The sequence below is a fragment of the Rhinolophus hipposideros genome (genome assembly GCF_964194185.1).
Source record: "Rhinolophus hipposideros genome assembly, chromosome: 14".
Lineage (NCBI taxonomy): Eukaryota > Metazoa > Chordata > Mammalia > Chiroptera > Rhinolophidae > Rhinolophus > Rhinolophus hipposideros.
The window spans coordinates 50,160,125-50,179,678 of NC_138060.1; the positions used below are offsets into that span (position 1 = coordinate 50,160,125).

Here is a 19,554-nt window from a genome sequence, read left to right on the forward strand (position 1 = left end):
TAAGGACAAAAGCAAGGTCGGTCTGTTTGCACTGACATGAGATGCCCTTAGTATCTTTCGAAGTGGGGAAAAACCCCACTCATAACTACATGGCTCCACTTGTGTAAAAGTGAGTGTTTGCCTATGCCCCAGAGGACGGGGTTAAGATGGAAAAGGACATACTGACTTTGTACTCCAGAGTGTTCTGTTTGAACTGGATTTTGTTTAGCTGCCATGAACATGCATGAGTTTTTGGTGTGTTTTTTTAAAGCATTTTAATGTTTCAAAAGTAAAATACATGGCTAATTTACTAATGAAAAATAAATTTAACCCCCACCTGTAAAAGGATACAAAATGAAAACTAAGGTCTTCCACTCCTCAGAGGTATAACTCCATTGAACTGTTCCAGCATTTAAAAAAAAAAAAAAAAGGTGAAGAATCCTTTACTTGGCAAATAGCAAATGTGCCAAACTCTAGAGGTAATGTGCAATTAAAAACAAACAAACATAAATTTTTAAAATATGCACCAATGTGTTTCTGGACCCAAAAACAAAAACAAACACAAACCCCGCAAGCAACAAGCATACTGAGTCATCCAGAAAAACCAAGGCTTTCCGGGGACACGTTTCTAATGGCAAATGAGCATCACGTGTGGTCTGAACCCTGGGACTGAGCCCTCTCTTAAAAGCGAATTGCCATAACTCAGGAACAATATGAGCAAAGTGTAGAGGTGGTAACAGGGATACACAAGCCATCTCAGAATGCTGGAGCTTGAACCTGGAAAATTCTATGTGCCTTTCTTTCCCTGAGAAGAAAAAGATACTGCCTCTACCTATGCCTGTGTCTCTGAATTACTGAGGGATAGATGTCACACCATAGAGGCTGCTCTTTGAGAGTCACCGTTCTTCCTACCTGTATGAAGCATTGATTCTGCCCCACCCCACCCCTCACCCTTGCTCAGCTAGGACTAAGCTTTGCACATCAAGTATGGTTTCCTAGAGTTTAAATAATACTGAAAAACAGATACCCACTTGAATGTACATATCTCCTTTCTCTAAGAATAGGAAAAAATAAGGTGAGGCCAGGGATGAGATTAGTTCTCAAAGGGCTCTATTAATACATATAAGATCCTTTGATTTTTAAGAACTTGCAGGGGCTTGGGGATCTCACTTAAATGCCTCCCCCCCCCCGCCCCCGCCTAGAGCGAAGGATTAGAAAATCGGTTGGGCAGCTTTGGGAGAAGCTCTCAGCTCTACTTCAGGGTCGGCTGCTAAAGGGCTGCGTCTGCTGCATGGGCTAAGGCAGGCAGGTCTCACTGGTGGCCCCTTCTGCAGTCTTCTGTCCTTAGCCAATATGTCACCATGGCTGAAATCTGGATGAAACAAGGATCAAGAGCAAAATGAGGGAGAGAAGGGGACGAATGGGGCAGTGTGCAGCCTGGGTGACTTGGGGAGAAAAAGAGAGGTGTCTGGGTGTCTGAGTATGAGCTGGTGTAAAACCCTCCCCTCCCCAAGACACTGATGAGCTGCCTTCTCACAGCCCTCGTCCCCTGTCTTCCAAGTGTCCAGATGGGCTCCTTACCATACCGGGGGTGCAGTTCTGGCTACTTCTGAAGTTTGGAGGGGCCCAGACCTTCCTGCGCTCCCTGAACATGCCACCTCTCTGTCTCCCCCAGGGTCTGTGCTTTAATGGCAGTGCCTTCGTCTTATACCTCTCGGCAGCCATTGTGGATGCATCGTCCGTCTCCCCAGAGAGAGATGGCCACAACTTCAACAGCTGGGCTGCCTCTTCGGTGAGTGAGCCTTACACACACACCACACACACACACACACACACACACGATCTCCTCCCTCCCTGAGGCCCTCCGGGGATCAGGAGGAGGACGGAGTCTCTGCAGGAAATAGCATCACCGGTAGTAGTGACACGTTGGCAATTAGCTTCTGCTTTGAAAGCGTCCTAAATGGAGAGGCCTCCTGGTGACCTGAAGTGAGGAGGCTGAAGGACTCTGCTTGAGTGAAAGCCAGATGGCTGGAACCAAAGCAGTATTTGAGAGAGGAAAATATCTGAGGCATTCTAAGAATAATTGCCTCCCACAGTTTGAGTGGGGAGAGAGTTGCAGAAAATGAGCACACTATGATTCTCTTTGGTTTTGCTGTTTTAAGTAGAAATGTTTGTTTTTGCATTGAGAATGCTTAGAAAATATATACACCAACAGAAGTTCCTTCCAGGACTATGACTGAAGAATGAGTGTGGAATGAGAGGATTCTACTTTTTAATTTATGTGCTTCTCTAGTGTTTGCATTTTTAAACCATAAGCATGTATTGTTTTTTTAATTAAAAAAGACTCATTTTAAAAGTTTCTCTGATATTGGCCTTAAAATATTCCATCTGCAAAGGAAGTGTGTGGGGGGGGGTGGGAGACAGACAGGAATGTCAAAATGATAATGTTAAAGCTGACTGATGACACATGGGTTTTTGCTATATTTTTTACTCATATTTCAGAAATCTCTATGTAAAGGTAGCGTGCGTGGGTGCACACGAGATTAAAACTCACAAGCTTTGGCAGCTCTGGGCTCAAAACACATAGCAAGAATAGCTGGAACTGGGCGGTGGTTGCCCCATAAAAGGGGCCTACATTCTCCCACGTACCATTCACACCACACACCCCAGATGGGCTCATCACTTCCTCCTGCCCACTCATCTCATCTCTGTTAACCGATCCTGTGGCCATCTGAGGTTCAGCCCTGGTCTAAAATTGCCTATCCAGTAGTTCCCCCATTACCCATGGTTTTGCTTTCTGCAGTTGCAGTTACCTGCGGTCAACCCATGTCCAAAAATATTAAATGGAAAATTCCAGAAATAAACAATTCATAAGTTTTAAATGGCACACCCCTCTGAGTATCGTGATGAAATCTTGCACCGTCCCACTCCGTCCTGCCCAGGACTCTTATCACCTCATTGTCCCGCATCTCCACGCTCTATAGGCTCCTACCCATTAGTCACTTGGTACCCTTCTTGGTTATCAGATAGCTTATCAGAGAGAGGGGGCCTGCATTCACAGAACTTTCATTACCATATATTGTTATAATTGTTCTATTTTATTATTATTATTGTTAAGCTTTTTCTGTGTCTAATTTATAAATTAAACTTTATCATAGGTATGTATATGTAGGAAAAACATAGTATATATGTATATATATTACGAACCCCATACATATATATCTATATGTATATAGATATATATGTATGGGGTTCATACTATCCACGGGTTCAGGCATCCCCTGGGGACCTTGGAATGTATCCCCTGCAGTTAAGGAGGGACGACTACTATACTAAATTAGAAATACATGTGCTTTTCTCAGATGAACACCATCATATTCACCCCAAAGCGAGCATCCTGGGGTTATTTGAGCAAAACTACAGGTTTTCCAGATATATTCCAAAAACAGCACAGCCAGAAATCATTTCAGGAGGAAGGTAATTGAACCAGTAAAGCAGTTTTAGATGAGAAAGCCTGGAGTCATGGGACGCTGTGAGTGCCATGATTCAATGGAGGGGAAATGATAACTTTTGCTAATTAGAATGTGTCCTGAACACTCTTTCTATTACGCTTTGTTTTCTCCAGTTCTTTGCCTTCCTGGTCACCATCTGCTACGCTGGAAACACATATTTCAGTTTCATAGCTTGGAGATCCAGGACCGTCCAGTGATTTGCCATTTTGAGAATTAAGAAGGGAACAAAAGGAAGAATTTCACTGTAAAAACAGCTGTTGGTGTAATGTATATTTACAGAGAATTGTATTTAACTAATGTTTTTATATACTTAGTTAAATTTTGCACCCACTGGTTTGTTACAATTAAACTGGAGACTTATTTGCAAAGTGCAGTAGCTTATAATGAGCTCTTAAAGATCTGGTTGATGTCTTCATAGACTTTATTTTCTTAGATAATGTATAAATAGATAAATTGCTAATATTAAGAATGTCAAGTTTGTAAATCTAACATTTAAAATGCCACTTTTTTTTGATTAAATGTTTCAAAATCCTGGGTAATGTAGAATCTGATTTGAGAAAGGAGACCTGTGGCTGAAGGCCAAGGCTGGGTTCTGTGGGGAAGTCTTCATTCTCACAGGGCTGCCCAGGTCCAATATTCCCAGAAGAAGCCTGTCCACGGCCACCGGGCCAGGGCAGTAGGAGAGACGCATTACCCCAAGTCTCCGTTCATGATTCGCACATGCTAACCACTTGGCCCAGAGAGCATCTAATGAGACACGGGCCTTGCTGCTTAGTAATGAGCTCGCCCTAAATGGTGCTTTTACATCCAGTGACTGATGTGCTGGTGGTGTTTTTTTTTTTTTTTTTTTAATACAGACTAAAATCAGTGCATAACCATTAAAAGGATAAATGCTTGCATGTACCTTGAAATCATCTTGCTGACCAGTGACATGTGTACCATATTTTGTGGAAAATACCCCACCCAAATTCTCAAATCTCTAGCCCTAATATTTTGTAACATCATTATTAGATATAATCAGACGGTGGGAAGAACCTCAGTCAGCAAGGCTTAGAGGAAGTGTTTTTAGGCAGGACGGTTCTTGCTGCAGCGGCTGTGTATCTTGGGTGATTTTTCAACATGATTTTTCAGCTTCCTTTGAAAAACAAAAAGACCACAGAGACATTGGTATAGTTGATGACAGTGAAGAGTTTCAGCCGGGCACTCAGAGGACATGACCTGTGGCCTCTGCTCTTCTGGTTAAGTGTTGTTTCTTTGTTTTGTTTTTTTGTTTGTGTGGGTCTTCCTGGTTATCTGATTCTAATTCCTTATCCAAGCTCTATTTACCCCTGTGTAGGAGAGGTGTTATTTCTTCAGTGTCTAATTAAACACCCACCCCAGATCTTTGAAAGAAACAGTCAAGAATGTTCTTGGGTTGTGGGTCCAAAGAGGTAATGGTGGGGGGGAGGGGTACCAAGCATGAGAGGTGGTGTAGGGTACAGACATGTGGGAGTGGGTGGGTGTTGGGGTCACAGGAGGCCACTCTGTGTCCAACATTTAGCAGGCCGTGAAGGTTGAGCTTTAGCAACACTGACCTGCAAATGGTTGGGGCAGCTGGATTCCCAGTCGTCACCGGGCCAGCCTCTGCCTCGCTCATCTTGCAAGAAAAGCTGACATAACTAGTCAGTTTGTGTGCTCTGTCTCTCTGTCCGTCACTCCTCTCATACTCACAGAGGTATATTCATCTTCCATGTACTCGTGGGTTGAAGCACTTTACATTTGCAATCAAGGCTCCATAAAAGGCAGAAAAATGTAACCTGCAGAGATCTGTATCTGGAAACAGTCATAAAGAAAGAAACCTGCTTTTATGTTTCTCTCTCTCTCTCTCTCTCTCTCTCTCTCTCTCTCTCTCTCTCTCTCTGTGTGTGTGTGTGTGTGTGTGTACGCATGCATGTGCGTGATTTCTATAATCAGGGCTGCATTAATAAGAAGTAACTTCTGGGGTGAAAAGTTCCATAGACCATTTTGAAATATCTTCCAAATAGACTACAACCATAGGTCTTTCTTGAACTGATAGCACCAAATGTACCTATTTCAAGAGAACAGTGACTTGTCTGTGTCTACGCAGCAGCCACTTGTTCTCTTGTCTTTGCGGTTTTTCAGGAACATGACCCTTTGTGTTGCCCTGAGAGTTCCCCCCCAAAACAGCATTTATTTTTAACTGAAAGGAAATTATTATTTCCTCTTTTGAGCACTGGGAGACTTTGTTCATATAATTTTTAAGTGTGGGTTTTTAGACAACAAAAGGAGTCTCTATTGTTCAGATGAAGCTAGAAGTTCTGAACTGGGTTTCGTTCATTTTTCTCTTAAGAAAGAAGCAAAGAACAAAAACAAAGCCACATGCAACACGGCCAACATAACAAGAAGAACACGTTTCTGAGGTTTAAAAACTATTACTACAGGGATAGTACACACTATGCTGAAACTCTTCTGTGATGGAACTGGGTAGGTTTTTTAATCTGATGTATTTACCCACTCGTGGCAAATCAATGAAATGCTTCAAGCAATTCATCTTTCTCCCTCATTATTTCCAACTCATAGCCCCAAAAGATAAATATTTGGCCAATATTTCAAAAGTACAAGGGAAGCTAGAGACAAGAATATTCAATATCAATTATTTTTGTACTTTTTACAATTATTCCCTTCATAGGAAAATCCCTTAAGGGTATTAGCACACTAAAGATTTTAAATACATAAAATATCTCTGTGTAGAGCACAATTAAAAATGCTCGCTGAAGATACAGTCCTGGGTAGAAAATACATTTAAAATCCCTGTGTCTGTCCCCGAAACAATTATTATTTTGGTCGAAAATATGGTTTTTCACAGAAAAAATAATCCAGGCATATAAGGCTAGGTGTGCACACATACTAAAAGGTGACCACCTAAGAAGTATTCGTTAACTTGTCACACCCAAGCTCTGGTAAATGTTCTGCCAAATGTGAACGATAAGCGAACAGCTGTGAAGGAAGGGGAGCTGACTGCTCTGGTGTTGAGGATTTAGGACTGCAGGGAAGATTAGAGTACATATTGTTAGGAGGTAGGAAGGCATGTTTTGAGAAAACTTCCATGTCAATGGCAGATTTCTTTTCTAGAATATTCAGAATAACCAAATCCAGAATGTAGCAGACCTTGTCCCTGCCTCCCCCACATCTCTGCTCCTTCCTCTTGTTATTCAACTACCCTTGTTTTTTATTCAGTATCCACACCAGCCACTTGCGCTCCAGTTACTTGAAGGAAGCTATTAGGTTGGTGCCAAAGTAATTGAAGTTTGAAAGGTCTTAAAAAAAAATGCGAAAACCTCAATTACTTTTGCACTAACCTAATAACTCCACTGTGACTCTAGGAGTGGCGCATGTGGTTCTGTCTACGTTAGTGCCACCCCCGCCACACTGGTTGGTTCAGGGATGGGTAAGTGACCGGAGGCTTGCTCTGGAGTTCTGAGGAAATACGCAGGCAGTTGTTGGCAAATATATTGTGACCACAAGAGGGAGCCAGTCGTGGGATGAAGGTGACTGGAAGGAAAAGCCGAAAGATGAAAAGAAACTTCGTGGTGGCTACATCATTGAGACCCTGAATCATTTCAGCCCTGAATGCTGGCCACCTCTGGACTTTACAATGACAGGAGCAATTATACCCACTTTGCTTAAACTAATTTCTGTTCCTTGAAACAGTATACATCCTAACCAATACACAGGACTTCCTGGCAAATGGCTTTCCAGCAAAGGCATAAAATCTTGGTTCTGATTCACTTTCTCATAGTAAGTCACCATAGGGCCCTAGGTAGATGTCAGTCAACCTTTGCACCAGGGCTCCTTAGCAATAGAAGGGTAGAAAAGGGAAAACTTGAGAGTCCACTTGAGAGAGTGACTCAGGCCTTCCCCAGGCTATTGGTTAAGGCTGGTTGATAGCATGGGAAGAGCCTAGGAAGAGAAACAGTGGGAAGGATGGGTTCTAAAAGCAGTTTTCATGACATGACTTTTGTCGTTGTCATAGGAAAGCTGAGTGTAAAGGAGGAAACATGAAAATCTGGCCTCCACCGTTTTAACTTAGAGTGAGAACTCAATCTTGTTATGTCTCAAAGACAAATAGTCACTCTTGAGAAGTGGTTTCCCTCTCTGGAAGCAGGGTGACCATTACGTAAGTGCCAAAGAACATTGATCCTATAAGACTGTGGATTAGACCTAAACTCCTAACAGGAAAAAGGGCTTAGAAATAAATCAAAGGTAGTACTTGTTTTTTTTTTCCTTTTTCAAATTAAAACTACAGTGAGATGCTATGTCACACCCTCTACCTCTAGAATCGCTAAAATTGAAAAGACTGCAATACCAAGTGTTGACCAGGTTTTGGAGCATCTGGAATTCTCATACATTGCTGGTGGGACTATCAAACGTTACAATTTACATAAATAAATTCATATTTAATAAAGTTAAACATAGATTTATAATATGACATAGTCATTCCATTCCTAGATGTTTACCCAAGAGAAATATGTCCACAAAAAAACTTATACAAGACTAGGCATAGCAGCTGTATTCATAATTGACCAAAACTGGAAACAACCCAAATGACTATCAAATGGTTAATAAACAAATTGAGGTGTATTTGTACAATGGAATACTGAAAATAAAAAGGAGTGAACTATGGATACATGCAATAATGTGGATGAATCACCAAAATATTATACTGAATGAAACAAGCCAGACAAAAAAAAATATATGGATTCTATTGATATGAAATTCAAGAAAAGGTAAAACAATTCTATGAGTATAGTGACAGGAAGGTGATCAGTGGTTTCCCGAGGTTAGAGGCGGAAGCGATTGGCTAAAAGGGATTGGATAGAAATATTCTACATCTTGATTGTGGTGGGGGTTACCTGTGCGTATACATTTGTCACAATTCACAAACTGTTGACTTAAAGTTGGTATATTTTATTTTATGTAAATTACCTCGATGAAGTTGGGTTTAAAAGAAAACAGGTGGGATATTTTTAAAGAATCACTGCAGCCCCTGTCCCATCTGCTGCGCTGTCAGATCATTTATTTCCATCAGTCTTCCATCTGGTTTGTGATCTTACAGAGAATTCAAATGGTGGGTTTTCATCTCCAGCTCCCCTCTGCAGCTCAGCATAGCACGGGGGACATAGTATGTGTTCAATGCACATGTTGCCATTGGGAAGACCCTGGGACGTTAATGGAGACTCCCAGAAGACCTTGAAGGATTAGCAAGTTAGCAGACAAAGCAACTGAGGTAAACCTATAGAGGGCAAGCCTGAGCTTGGCAGTGAAAGCAGTGCTGTCACAGTGCAAGCCTGCGGAGGAGATGTGGGAGGCAGGTCCGGGTGAGTGAGGGCTTTGGAGGGGGGACCTGCAGGTAACAAGCTGAATCTGTGGATCCATTGATGGTGCTTGAACATAGGTTGTCAGAAAAGTGCTTAATCCATGACCGTTACTAGGTGGTTAGTGAGCTAGGTGTCTGGGAAAACACAGAGCTAGCTGATTGGTTCCTGGAGCATGTCAATGACCAGTGGCCCTTAACCACTCCAACCGTTTAACGATACAGTATTGGGCTGACCTGTATGAAATTGCCAATACTTGATTCCTTGACCTACAAAAATGGCAATTTCCTATCATTCACCCTACAATTTTATTCTTAACAAGCTGCTTTCACACATGATGTCCGTTGATCCTGAAAACATCTTTGCCTTCGATGAAGCAGGTGTCCACAGCCCCATTTATCTAATGAGGACAACGGTGCCCAAGGTTACACAGTGAGACATGAGAATAGCGTGGGCTGACATGGAGGTCCTCTCACACTCCTGGTCTCTAGTTCCTCTGCCTAGGTGACTGGAAACCTCTGTCCTGTGAGGAAAGGAACGGAGTGAAAACTGTATAGAGTGTGGCGATAAAGTGGGTACAACATTTCCAGAAACCTATTTGGCAGTATATATGAAGAGCCTTAAAAATATGCATGACCTTGGCTTTGGGGATGCCTCTCTCAAGGTCTAAGATTCACGTACAAAGATGTTAATCCTGGTCTTATGTATAATAGGAAAAAGACGACTGGATCAGCCTAAAACCCTCACAGTAGGAGAAAGCTTAAATTAATTAAATCCATTGAACGAGCCTTCAGAAATTAATGCATTACAACCCACCCCCTCCCAAGTTTATTCAGAATCAGAATGGGTTGGCACCATCATTAATGATTTAACTTTCTATTTTGAACCCCCTTCTCAGCTGGGCTGAACCATGGTTGCAAGACTGGTGATTAAATTGATGATCGGTTGTTCAAATGCTATCTTCCTAAAAATATATAATGGAGAAAAATAAGTTGTATACACACATACATACAAATCAATGTTGCCACTAAAAACTGAGGAATTTTTTTTTAATTAAATTTATTGGGGTGACAATTGTTAGTAAATTTACATAGATTTCAGGTGTACAATTCTGTATTACATCGTCTATAAATCCCATTGTGTGTTCACCACCCAGAGTCAGTTCTCCTTCCATCACCATATATTTGATCCCCTTTACCCTCATCACCCACCCCCCACCCCCTTACCCTCTGGTAACCACTAAATTATTGTCTGTGTCTATGAGTTTTTGTTTCTCATTTGTTTGTCTTGTTCTTTTTGGTTTATATACCACATATCAAAACTGAGGAATTTTTAATAGGAAATATTTATCGTATAACTTGGACTTTACAAAAGGCAGAGCAAGCCTAATTATAGAGTGATGGGAATCATGGGGTGATTTTTGTTTTCTTTGTTTTTCTGAACTTCCCCTACTTTCCTGCAATGAACAGGAAATAGATTCGTAATCAGGAAATAACAAATATTTTTAAATAAAAGACCAGAGAAGGCAGTGGTTTCAGCAGGTGAAGAAACCCAAGAGCCTCCCTCTTAGTGGAAAAAATTCGTATCCTCAAGTCCCCTTGTAAAGGTGGACAAGTGGCCAGAGCAATTGCATGAAAACAATTCAGTGAACTATACCCATTGCTTTGTCTCCTTTTGAAGGGAAGTGTAGTCATATTTGGCCATCATTTATTGCATTCATGAAAGATTTCATGGATAAAGTAAGAAAGAGAGCCTCCTGTCCTGTTCCCTCTTGCCCTCTCCTCTGCTCCCCTCCTCCCCATAACGTCATAGAAGGAAAACTGATTCTGGTAGAAAACATTAGCACAAAAATAACATTCCTTACATTTGTATGTTGCTTTATTACATTTCTTAACATTTTCTGTGTGAACTTCAAAGATGAGTGGTATCAGTCCATTTCACAGATAGGAACACTGAGGTCCAGACAACCTCACTTGTGGGCAGTCTGAAAGCTAGGGTCCCATCTCCTTATTCAAAAGGTCAAGCAAATAAAACCAGGACTTTTATGCAGACCCCTCTCCCACTGCTTAAGAAATTAAGGTTCCCTCCCCTTGCCCTACCCCTTCTAGATGTACAGCCCGAAAGGTAAGCAACTCATCAGCAAGCTACAACCACTGAGAGCATTTACAAAGTACATTGTCTAAAGGGAGCCTAGTCTGTTTGAGGAGACCTGGCAAACACAGGAAACAATCAGAAAATGTGAGAAAACTGTCTAAGGCCAGGCCTCACTGCCTGATCCATCAAATGTCACCATGCTCTCATTGGCCAACACGGGACCTTCTCTCTTTGCCAATCATATTGGAACAAACATCAGACATTATCAGTCTGCTAAATGACAATCCAGCAGAGGGTGAAGCTCTTTCAGTTACTCACATTGCCTGAAATTCTGTTACACATCCAAAGTCTTTTATTTCACCTTTAGAGATGGTCTCTGATGTTATGGTTATGGAAACCGCTATCCACTGGGGGGTCCCTCAGCCTCCAGATGGTGAAGACTTCTCTTTCGAATACCTAAGGCATAAGGAACAATGACTTTGTAAAAGGTAACATGTGCCAAACGCTCTGAGGCACAAACAACATCCCATTCTTGTCTCATAATTGCCCTAAGGGTCAGTTCTATTGTTGCTCCTCTTTACGGATGAGGAAATGGAAGCTCAGAGAGGGCTGGTAACTTGCCCAAGGACACATGTCAAGCAGGTGATAGAACCAGGAGCCAAACCCAGGCAGTTTGGTTCCAGAGCCCTGCCCCACAGCCACACAGCAAAGCAGCAGAGACCAAGTTTTCAGGGTCTCGTGCAGCACCAAGAACCAGGTTCCTTGTTGGCCCCCAGCAGTGAGCACACCCTGTTCTCCATGTGGGGGGTCTCAGTCAGACTTCTGCTCACCCTTCACTTCCTCTCCTGGCCCATCCAGCCTCATGGCTTCTGCCTTCTCTCCAGGTGTCCTTTGGCTTCTGTGGCCTCTACGTGCCAACTGCTAACCCTTCGCAGTGCCTCCCTGTCAAACTCCTCAAGAGAGAGGATCTAATGGGCCCCTGTTGGGCAAAGCTCTCAGGTCACTCCAAACGCCACTAGCCAACCCTCTGCTGGGCTGCTCCTGGCTCACAGGCCGTACTGGTCCAATTGGATGTGGCCATGAGATGGGGACACCTGGCTGGTGTTCCTCAGAAGAGTCTGGGAGTATGGCTGGTTCTCGGAGCTTAATAAACTTTAAAAAATTCACTGGAAAAGGATTTAAAAGACAGGTACTGGAAGAGTGTCATGGAGACCTGCTGCTTTTGCCTTCCTGTCTTAGGTTGGGCTGCCATAGCAAACAAAATATCATACCCTGGGTATCGTCAATGACAGAAATTTATGTTTTCATACTCCTGAAGGTTGGGAAGCCTTCATCTGAATCACGGTCAAGGTGCTAGCCAAGTAAGTTTCTAGAGAGAAGCCTCTTCCTGGCTGGTAGATAACCGCCTTCTTGCTGTATCCTGACATGGTAGAAAGAGGGAGCCAGGCAGACAGATATTTGGTGTCTCCTATAAGAACACTAATGCCATTATGAGGGCCCCACCCTCATGACCTTGTCTAACCCTAATTACCTCCCAATGGCCCGATCTCCAAATACATCACATTGGAGGTTAGGACCTCAACATATGAATTTGCAGGGGACACATACTATTGCCTGCACCCTGGTTTTCCTTTGCGGAATCACCCCTCCCTGACTCAGTTCCTGTGGTTCTAGAGAACAATCCACCCAGCTCTATACGCAGGTGGAATTTGGCCTGTCCAATAAAAGTGTTCCACCCCTCTGAATACAGTGATTGGTTGAAAGATGACCCCTATCTGGACCAATGAGAGGGTCTGTTATAGACTGAATTATATACCCCCCCCCAAAATTCATATTGAAACCCTAACCCCTGATGGGATGATATTTGGAGATAGGGCTTTTAGGGAGACAAGGTTAAATGAGATCATAAGGGTGGGGCCCTAATCCAATGGGACTTGTATCCTTATGAGGGACACCAGATACCTCTCTCCACTCACAGAGGATGGACCACGTGAGAACACAGTGAGAAGGTGGCTGTCTACAAACCAGGAAGAGAGGCTTCACCAGAAACCAACCCTGATGGCACCTTATCTTGGACTTCTAGCCTCCAGAACTACGAAGAAATAAATTCTGTTGTTTAAACCACCCAGTCTGTGGTATTTTGTTACAGCGTCTTAAGCAGATTAATATTGTGCTCAAACCGTTAGGAAAAAGGTGCCTTGATAAAGAGGTGAGGTTACTAACTGGGGTAATGTACAAGCCTATGATGCCATAAGTCATGAGAGGGCCTGCCTGACAGTAAAGCAAAAACAGAGGAGTGTGAAGACAAGAGACAGAGGTCCTGACTGCCTGATATGAGCACCTGGATCCAACCGTGTCTGAAATAGGTTTCACATCTGCATACCACGGTTATATAAGCCAGTGAATTAATTTTGCTTGAGTTTAGATTCTGTCACTTGCAACTAAGTGACAACCACAGTTGTCACTAAACGGAGTCAGCTCTCATTTTATTATTTTTTTTTAATTACATCTGACCAGATACAGCATCATAATCACATTAGTGTAAATGTGGTCAGTGACATTCTAATTGAAGCCTTGGAACCTGTACCCCTTCAGGGTAGATGAACAGAGAAGAACTTGGAAATTCTTTCCAAGAAGTTAGAAATTCAAGAAAATTCAAGAATTTCCAACTTTGTTCCATCTTAGATGGAACAAACCTTAGATGGAACAAACCATCTTAGATGGAACAAACTTTAGATGGTTTGTTCCCTCTTAGAGTATGAAATCTTTAAAGGGGGCTATGGAGTCCTTTGCCCAAGCTCTTGTTCCCCTAAGGGGCAGCCCTTCACACCAAGAACGCATCACACCAGTGTAGACATCTCAGTGTAGCTGGCATCAGGTATAATTGGTAGAGCCTTTTCTTGAACACCAGGCCAGCACATGGCCCTTGTATTCCCAAGCATCTTGCTTAAGCTCTTACATGATCATGATAAAACCATTAGCACAGAGTGGCCACCACTAGTGATGATTCCCTATCTGCACTGATGGCACAATAACCCATAGCAGTCAGAGAAACCCAGCAAAGCCTCAGTTCTAGGGGGCTCAGGAAATGACGGTGGTTCTGAAACGCCAGCATGCATCTGAATCATGAGGGAGGTGGGGGGACAGCTTGTCAAAACGCAGATTGCTGAGCCTCACCCCCAGAGTTTCTGATTCAGCAGGTCTGGGTGGGGCCCAAGAATTTGCATTTCCTATGAGTTCTGGGTGCTTCTGGTCTGGGGAGCGTACGTTGAAAATTACTGATTTAGAAGATTACTGGAAAACTGGATGAAGTTTCCCCTCGGAGGAGGAGAAATTATCCAGTGCTTGGTTTTTCTGCTTCCCTGAAGACTTCACTTCAATAGACTCCCTGTCATGTGCACTGTGGGTTTTGAAGCCTGGGACAGTACAGTGAAAATGTATATCTACATGAAAAATGATCTGCAATGCCAATTCATGGCTGGGGGCACAGAGTTGGAAAGGGTACAGAACTCCTGCCGTCTTATCGCTCTGTCACAGCAGCCCGTAGGTGCAATGATTGTTGTTTTACAGGGTACAACAAGATGAGTTGCAAATGCAATGTGTTGGGTGAAAGAAGCCAGGCACAAGTTAGATTATTCTGTACTATTTCAAGTATGTCAAGTCCAAGGACAAGCAAAACGAATCTATAGTGAAAAAAGCAGAGTATCACGGTTACGTGAGGCTTGGGGGGCGACAGGGTGCGGTGAGGGAAGGTAGGCTGGGAAGAAACACAAGGGAAATTTGGGGGTACTGGCACGTTCTGTTTGTTGATCTGGGTGGTGGTTAGACAGGTGTCGATACAGCAAAGTTAACGGAGCTGAACACGGAAGGTTTGGACATTTTAGTGTAAGTTATAGTTGAATAAAGACGCTCTTTGCACACATCCGCACCCACACATCATCCCAGGAGGCTCAGACCCAGCAGCCCACGGCGTCCGTTTTCCGCCTCCCTGCCGTCCAACTTCCGCGCATCTCCCAGGGCGCTACCTTTCGAGAGAGCGCGGGGCCAGCCCCGCCCAGGGTCTGCGCAGCCACCGGGGACGGGCGCCTCCGCGCGGGCCGGGGCCGCGTGCGCCCCGCCCTCCCCGCCGCTCGCCCGGGGCCCGGCCCCGCCCCCGCCACGCGGCCACGCCCCCGCCACGCCCCCCGCCACGCCTTATCTGGCCCCTCGGCCGCGGCCGCGGGAGGCGGCCGGCGGGCAGGGGCCGCGCGATGTCGCATGGATCCGGGCTCGTCCGCACCACGTGCAGCAGCGGCAGCGCGTTCGGACCCGGGGCCGGCGCGGGGCCGCGGGGCGCGAGCCCCTCCGAGGGGCTGCTGGACCCCGTCTACCCCCGCACCCACGGGGCCCTGCTGAAAGTGGCGCAGATGGTAAGAGAGGCCCGGGGAGCGGGGCCGGGTCCGACGGAGTGGCCCGGGGTCAAGGGGTCCCGGGAGGGGACGCGCCAGGCGGCTGGAGCCGGACGGAACCCGCCGGAGCATCGAGGCACGGGCGGGCGGGGAACGGCGCCGCTGAAGTCCCGCTGGAGGGAGGCTTCCTCCGGGAAAGTTGAGCGTGCAGCCCCCGCCCTGGAGCTCAGTCCCACCCCCGGCCGCCGCTCGCGTCGACCCCTCTCCAGGGTCCCAAGTTCTACCGGCCACCCCCCTGCGGGGCCTCGCCCCCTCCTGATAGAAACGCGGGCAGAACTTCGTTTTCGTCTGCCTTCCTCCTCTCTGGGCCGCGCCGCTTCGAACCCAAGCCGGGGGCGGAAGAGTCGCCCTGGCGGCGGCGCCGAGGCAGCGAAACCCGACCTCCTCACCCGCCGCGGCCTCCTCTTTTCTCCGAATCCAGCGCGCAGGGCTTCCCTGCTTTGGGCGCACTTTCGCCCCAGGAAGGGGATCCGAAGGTCTCACGTTCCAGGGTGGGAAAGAATTGGGACCCTAGGGCAGCCGTCCTGGTCCCCTGCCCTTTCAAGTTCTAGGGGAGGGCCGGGGCTTAGGGGACCGCTGGAAGGCAGATGATCCATGGGGAAGGCCAGATTTGAGGAGCCCATACTTACTAGGGGGAGGTGGGGTCGCCTGGATGGGAGTCACCTGGGGAGCCAGACGAGGGTCTGGGCTCTGAGTGTGACCTGTGCAGGGCAGGGGTCGCCCACCAGGGCAGATCTCCCAAACAGTTCTCGTGTGCCCCACTCTTCTCCCTTCCATTTCATTTTCTTTTTAAAAAAATTTTAATCTTAAACACCTTTCCCATTAATTTCACATTTCCCAGTTCAGTGTGTTTTGAAAGTAAGTTGGACTCATTGTGTGTAATGTTTGCAGCAAGAATGTTGGGTGGGGGGGTATCGTTTTGAAGAGTGATGTGGAGAAAGGAATGAGGGGATAGGAGCAAGGTCAGAGCCCCAGAAACTAGGGCCTGCTAAGGTGGAAACTAGGGCCTGCTAAGGTGGACCAGCCGCAAGGGGCTGGACCCTGGGTGAGAGCTGCCCATACATTCATAGCACTGTTATTCTGGTGCATGGAGAGGGGGCTCTCATTTCCTGCTTGGGTCAGATCTGAAGGGCAGGGGACTGAGTTCCCTTTTCTCTAAAAAGGGTGTCCAGATGGACCAAAAATTAGGAAGTAGAGGCATGTTAGCTACTATTAACAACAACAACAAAAAACTGTACTGAGCATGTTGGTTTTGAGCCTGGCTTTTTTTTTGGTTCAGGCTGAGATCTGATCAAACAGAAGGGACCAGCTTACCTCCCATCCTAAAAGATGGGTGGGGTGAGACAGGCCCTACCTGAGCATTGGAAAACATACTTGTACCTGAGTCAAATGAGTTTGGTGAACAGAGATCAGGATAAGAGGCCTCCATCTTGGTCCATGAGTTTGACGGACAAAGCTATAGGGAATGAGAAGGCTCCGTGTTGGTCTGTGAGTTTGGTGGACAAAGACTGGAGAAGAGAAACCACCATTTCATTTTAAGCTCCTCAATTAACTTCTCACCTGTGGTCCTTGTAACAGGTTGCAGATGACATTGATGGGGACTATTGTTCCAAAGAAGAGAACAAAGACTTAAGAGAGTTGGTTCTCTGTGCGCCCCTGCAAAACTATGCCCAGGGTATTCTTACACCTTCCTTCCCTGGGGAACCCTCTGTGGCAGCAGGCTGGTTTGAGCAGATCCCTTGGGAGTGAAGTTACCCTTGCAGGGTGGTCATGTTGCAACAGAAAGACTATTTAGGACTCTACTTGGGCCTCTTGTCTAACTCCTCCCCAGTCTCCTCCTCCTTTTTTCTGGGGCACCTGCTTAGGCATTTGATGTTTACTTGTCTTCTCTCCTAGAAAATGCATTGCCATGTTTAAACATTGGGGGAGGGCAGAAGCAGCTATAAGGATGCCACCTTTGGGTGCCTATGGGTCTCTCATTTTGACCACTGACACTCGCATCCTGAACAGGCTGACCCTTCTGCCCTAGACTTCCTGTAGTGTTTCCATCGTGGTCTGATCAATGAACTTCTCAACATATTTAACCTTAAGAAATCATTGAAAAGGCTATTCCTTTGGAGAACAGCTTCCTTTCTTTGCTTTGGGCCTTTCTTGGGTCCACCACTATCGGAAAATGAGGTGAGAAAATAGGAAGACAGTGAGTTTCTAAGTGAATGTTGGTACTTGACATGTCATTTCAGTGAGTCTTTATAATCCTGTGGCTGTGATGGTTTAGTTTCTTTGGCCTTCCTCTTTAAACTAGAGAGATAGCCACACTTGTTGGCTCAAAGGGATTGGAGATTTTTGTTGTTGTTAATAGCTATCCTTTTTGAGCCCTGCCATTGTTCTTGATAATGTGCTAGGGATTCCATACTATATACCATGGATGTGTCATTAAATATTTTTAAGAATCCAGTGAAGTAACGTGTTTGACAAATGAGGAAACCGGTGGAAAGGTTGAGCTGTGTGTACTGAAGTCACACAGCTGTCAGCAGCAGAAGTGGGGCCCACCCAAGCCTGACTGGCTCGTAGCCCCAGAAGACTGAAGAGCTATTGCTTGTTAATAGACGTAGGGAAATCAAGGCCACAGTGAAATACCACTTCTCACCCAGTAGGGTGGCAGCAATTAAAAACACGTAACAACAAGCAGCGAGGATGTGGAGGACAGGAAGAAATCAGAATCCTCCTGTACTGCTGGTGGGAGTGTAAAATGGTACAGCCACTTTGGCAAACAGTCTGGTAGTTCCTCAAACTGTGAAACATAAAATTGCCACATGACCCAAAAATTCCACTCATAGGTATATACTCACGAGAAATGAAAACGTATGCCCACACAAAAACTCGTACATGAAGGTTCACAGTAGCATTATTCATCATAGCGAAAAAGTAGAAACAACCCATTTACTGATGAATGGATAAATAAAATGTGGTATATCCCCACAATAGAATATTATTCAGCAGAAAAAGGAATGAAGTCCTGATACAGGCTACAACATGGACGAACCTTGAAAACATTATGCCAAGTGAAAGAAGCCAGACACAAAGGCCACATAGTATATGATTCCACATATATGAAATGTCCAGAACAGGCAAATTTATAGAGACAGAAAGTGGATGAGCGGTTGCTTAGGGCTGGGGGGTTGTGGAGTGATGGGAAGTGGCTGCTAATGGGTACAGGGTTTCTTTTTGAGGTGATGAAAATATTCTAAAATTGTGGTGATGGTTTTACAACTCTGAAGATACTAAAGACCTTTTAATTGTACACTTTAAATGTCTGAATTGTATTTCAATAAAGCTCTTAAAAAGAAATAGATCTAGGGAAGAGTTGGGGGTGTGCAGGGGGTATTCCGCGTGAAGCCACTGGATGTGGGAGGGCCACAGCTACACATCGGGACACTCCCTTAGCGCCCATCCGTGTTCACTACTCGAAGAAGGAACGTCCACCTGGAACCTCAGAGTCTGCACTGAAGAGCCAGGTCTCTTGGCATCACCTGGGTACCTGAGGGGCCTGAGCTGGAAGGGATGCCCTTGCTTGCGGCCTTTCCAGCACTCCTCATCAATCAGTTCATTCATTCAGCGTACATTTAGGTGTGGCACATTCGTTTCCATTTCTGCAGAAACAGATGACTGTGACAAAGCCCTTGCTCTCAAGAAGTCGGTGGTTCTGCTGAGGAAACAGATAAATACCAAAACTGCCTGGTCAGGGAGATAAAAGCTCTGCTGGTTGCCCACATTAGAGAGGAAGGACGGAGGGAAGACAAAGGTGACATTTGAGTTGAAACTTGAGAGATGAGTATGAGTTTGTCTGGTTGGGCGTGCCCCACTTACCTTTCAAATGCCCCTATTCAGTATGATTTAGATGGAGAGAAGTGATATGCTGGGGCGGGGGGTAGGTAAAAAGGAAGAAGATATAGCAAGACCTGAGCCAATGTTTGTGCAATTCTTAACCTTCCTACCCCAACACTTAGAAGCTTCATCTCATTCGTTGAGCATCTGCTATCTTCTTAGCTCTGTGTGAAGCAGGTGGAATATAGCAGTAAATAAGATAGACCCTTTCTGCCTGTGCAGAAAACCAGACTGACATTTGCAGAACCATAATATGGAAGG

General features: G+C 45.2%; 2 protein-coding genes across 4 annotated transcripts in view; both read left to right on the forward strand.

The window, feature by feature from the left end:
- CMTM8 (CKLF like MARVEL transmembrane domain containing 8) overlaps positions 1-4,878 on the forward strand; it is a 73,365-nt gene extending 68,487 nt beyond the window's left edge. For both annotated transcript variants that reach the window (XM_081073391.1, XM_081073392.1), the window contains exons 4-5: positions 1,655-1,771; positions 3,605-4,878. In XM_081073391.1, coding sequence (XP_080929517.1) covers positions 1,655-1,771; positions 3,605-3,688 — 201 coding nt within the window. In that variant the 3' untranslated portion in view covers positions 3,689-4,878. The remainder of the gene's footprint in view (positions 1-1,654; positions 1,772-3,604) is intronic.
- A 10,306-nt stretch (positions 4,879-15,184) lies between these two features.
- Positions 15,185-19,554, forward strand: part of CMTM7 (CKLF like MARVEL transmembrane domain containing 7) — a 50,379-nt gene continuing 46,009 nt past the window's right edge. The window contains exon 1 of one of the 2 annotated variants that reach the window (XM_081072409.1): positions 15,185-15,369. In XM_081072409.1, the coding sequence (XP_080928535.1) occupies positions 15,211-15,369 (159 nt within the window). In that variant the 5' untranslated portion in view covers positions 15,185-15,210. The remainder of the gene's footprint in view (positions 15,370-19,554) is intronic. The other variant, XM_081072408.1, reaches the window with a different exon arrangement.